Source organism: Quercus suber, unplaced genomic scaffold, assembly GCF_002906115.3.
Source record: "Quercus suber isolate HL8 unplaced genomic scaffold, Cork oak 2.0 scaffold_296, whole genome shotgun sequence".
In the NCBI taxonomy this organism is placed as follows: domain Eukaryota; kingdom Viridiplantae; phylum Streptophyta; class Magnoliopsida; order Fagales; family Fagaceae; genus Quercus; species Quercus suber.
The window spans coordinates 94,692-97,801 of NW_027069752.1; the positions used below are offsets into that span (position 1 = coordinate 94,692).

The 3,110-nt window shown below is 38.7% G+C and overlaps 1 protein-coding gene across 1 annotated transcript; it reads right to left on the reverse strand.

Annotated features, from left to right (window-relative positions):
* Window positions 1-200: 200 nt before the first annotated feature.
* LOC112007479 (cytochrome P450 98A2) lies at window positions 201-2,214 on the reverse strand. The gene is made up of 3 exons (XM_065782295.1): window positions 1,685-2,214; window positions 1,209-1,606; window positions 201-937 (listed from the first exon to the last, which is right to left on the reverse strand). Exons 1-3 carry the CDS (start codon window positions 2,178-2,180, stop codon window positions 293-295), a joined length of 1,539 nt encoding a protein of 512 aa, XP_065638367.1. The 5' UTR covers window positions 2,181-2,214; the 3' UTR covers window positions 201-292.
* Between the last annotated feature and the right edge of the window lie 896 nt (window positions 2,215-3,110).

Sequence of the window (3,110 nt, forward strand, 5' to 3'; positions counted from 1 at the left end):
GGAGAGATAGATAGCCTGAGAGTTGTCGGGTGAGAGTTGGAGAGAAATTGTAAAATATTTTACACAAATTTGCTTAGATTAATTTGATTGACTGAAAATATTTTACTTTTGACTAAATCTTTTACTGCAAAACAAACACTGTAAAATAAGAAAATATTTTTCTGCAAATATTTTACATCAAAACAAACAGATAGTAAATCATTGAAGCATTTCACAATCTCATCAGAATTACAATTTCAACACAAGCTCATAATCAAAATCCTATGGAGGATAATAACAAACAAACTAAAAATTACATGTCCGCTGCCACACGTTTGTACAAGTGTGATGGCAACCTTGGAGAGGCTATGGCTTGTAATGGGGTTCGCATGTAAGTGACCTGTCCGGGATTTTCGGTCAAGTCAATCTCCTCTGCCTTAATCCCTTCAGGTGGTGTCCAAACAAAATGGTGCAACAAGTGACCAAGCATAGATGTGACCAAATTGATAGCAAGTTGTGCACCGGGGCACAGTCGTCGCCCTGCACCAAATGGAAGTAGCCGGAAGTCAGTACCCTTCATGTCAACATCCTCTTCGAGGAACCTCTCGGGACGAAACTCAGTCGGGTTCTTCCACATTGCTGGATCGCGTGCTACGGCCCAAACATTAACGTGAACATTTGATCCCTTGGGGATGTCATAGCCACCAACTTTAACAGTAGCATTGGCTCGGTGAGGAAGCATCAGTGGGGTAGGAGGGTGCAACCTTAGCGCCTCTTTGGCTACACATTGTAAGTAAGGTAGGTTAGAAAAATCGGCTTCGGTCATGACACGCTCGAAACCAATCACACGGTCTAGCTCCTCTTGGGCCTTTTGTTGCACCCTTGGGTTCTTTATTAGCTCAGCCATTCCCCATTCTACCGAGATTGCAGTGGTGTTCGTGCCTGCAGTGATCATGTCCTGCACATATCACATGATATAATGTTCATTAGCCCATAAGTTACCTCACTACTATTTCTAGCAATTAAAAAAGCAAAGATAATTGTTTTAAGCATTTTGTCCTTTTCACTAAACAACTACTTATCCACTCCAAATCTTTAAGTTGCCACAAATGTAATATGTTCTTCAAGTGAATATATTAGGTTTTGGTTATCTTTTCAAGTAATTTAAGGAATGTTTATTCTATTTTATCAACCCGAAACACAAGTGAAAGAGGAACATTTTCACTTACCCAAATAAGTCCAATAATGGTGTCTTCACTAAGGTCATATTTCTCTTGCAATGTAAGCAATGCATCAACAAAATGTTGCTTGACACCACCACTCTTGTTGCGAGCTTGAGTGTGCTCTTTCATGATAGCTATAGTGAGTCCGTCCCTTCTTGCCCCATGCTTAGCGAGTGCCTCTTTCTCTAGTGGAAACATCCAACGAAGCCATGGAATGTGCTCTGACATTGCAAGTGATCCACCAATCTTCACTCCATTGGCCAAAATTGCCTTGAGTTCCAATCCTTGCTCATCCATTACACCCTCTTCATTTACAAACCGCTTTCCAAATGCCAGTCTTGTGATGTTGTTGAATGCCACAGAACCCAAATACTTCTTTACCAACAAGCCTTTACCATTATTCTCTGCATGTAAAATAAAAACAATTTTCAGGATCGAATTATAAGTTAGAAATCAAGTACAAAATAAATAAAAAAGCGTACCAAGATTGTTGCAGTCCTTGTAGATGGATTCAACCATGGCAGTAACCTCATCTTCTCTAATGGGTCTAAGACCCTCGAGCCTTTTTGGTGTGAAAAGCTCAAGGGTGCAAACTTTCCTAACCTTGACATAGTGAGGACCATAATCAGCCCATATAAGGTCCTTGCCATCTCTGCTAAACTGAGCAGCTGACCTACTTCTATGTCTATCAGCAAAATCAGCAAGTTGTTGGTCATGTTCTTTAAGAACTTGCTTAGCCAGCTCTGTGTTGGACACGACCACGTTCAAAGTTGAGCCGAACCAGACTGATATGATGGGACCATAGGCTTGTGCCCACTCTGCAAAGCATCGGAACCTCACTGGTTTTATGTCATAGAGGTTTCCAACTATTGGCCAAGGACGAGGGCCTGGTGGGAGCTTGAATCTTAGGTGTTGGTAGAGCTTGTATGCAAGGAGGATGATGATGAGAAGGGAGATGGATATTAGAGGGAGAGCCATTTGGAGTACAAGAGAGAAGAATAGGCCTTTGTTTGGTAGGCGAAATGGTTGATATATATATATATATATAGGAGAAACTTACTGCATGTCCCCTTATTTGATTAAATTCTATAATTATAAAAATAAAATAAAATAAACTTAACACCACCTCGCACCACCACCAACCTTCGACGGCGCCAGCCACCGACGTCATCAATAGCCCTGGTCACGGACAAAAACAGTTGTCTGAATTATGTTTATGCTCTTTTATTTTCATTTTAATACCGTGATCGAAACCCATTTTGGGTCACTACTTTTTCTTTCTTTCTCTTTTTTTATTTTATTTATTATTATTATTATTATTATTGTCTTTTGTTAATTCGATGAATTGGTTCCTCATCGTTGTTTGGATTTTATGATTTTTGCTTGGGTTTGAAAGATGGGCTTCAGCGTGGGTCCGGTGAGTCATTTTTTTATTATCAAGGCTAAAAGCTAGTTTTGCCAAGAAAGACACTGGCTCCCTTGTTCGTTCTTTGCAGTAGCTCCAATGGAGTGGTTGAGGTTAAGGCATGAAAATGAAAATGGTCTGGGTAGAAGCTTTATAGCACTATTTCCTGAAGTCTTATTTGCTGGCATAACTTAGATACCTCTAAGTCCTTATTCTAGATTCTAGATATGGTGGATTTGGCGTTTAAGCGGGCCGCAAGATGTGGGTTTATAATAGTAAAAACCAAACACTGATAAACTAGAAATCAGATCTAAGAATGTTAAGGAATCAATCTCTCAATTAAGAAAAATAAAATAAAAGGAGTGGCGAAAATAATAATAAAATAAAAGGAGTGGCGAATAATAAAATAAAATAATAATAATAATAATAATAATATTATTATTATTATTATTATTACGTTTTTAGAAGAAATATAACTAGTACTCTAGTAGTATGTTTAATAA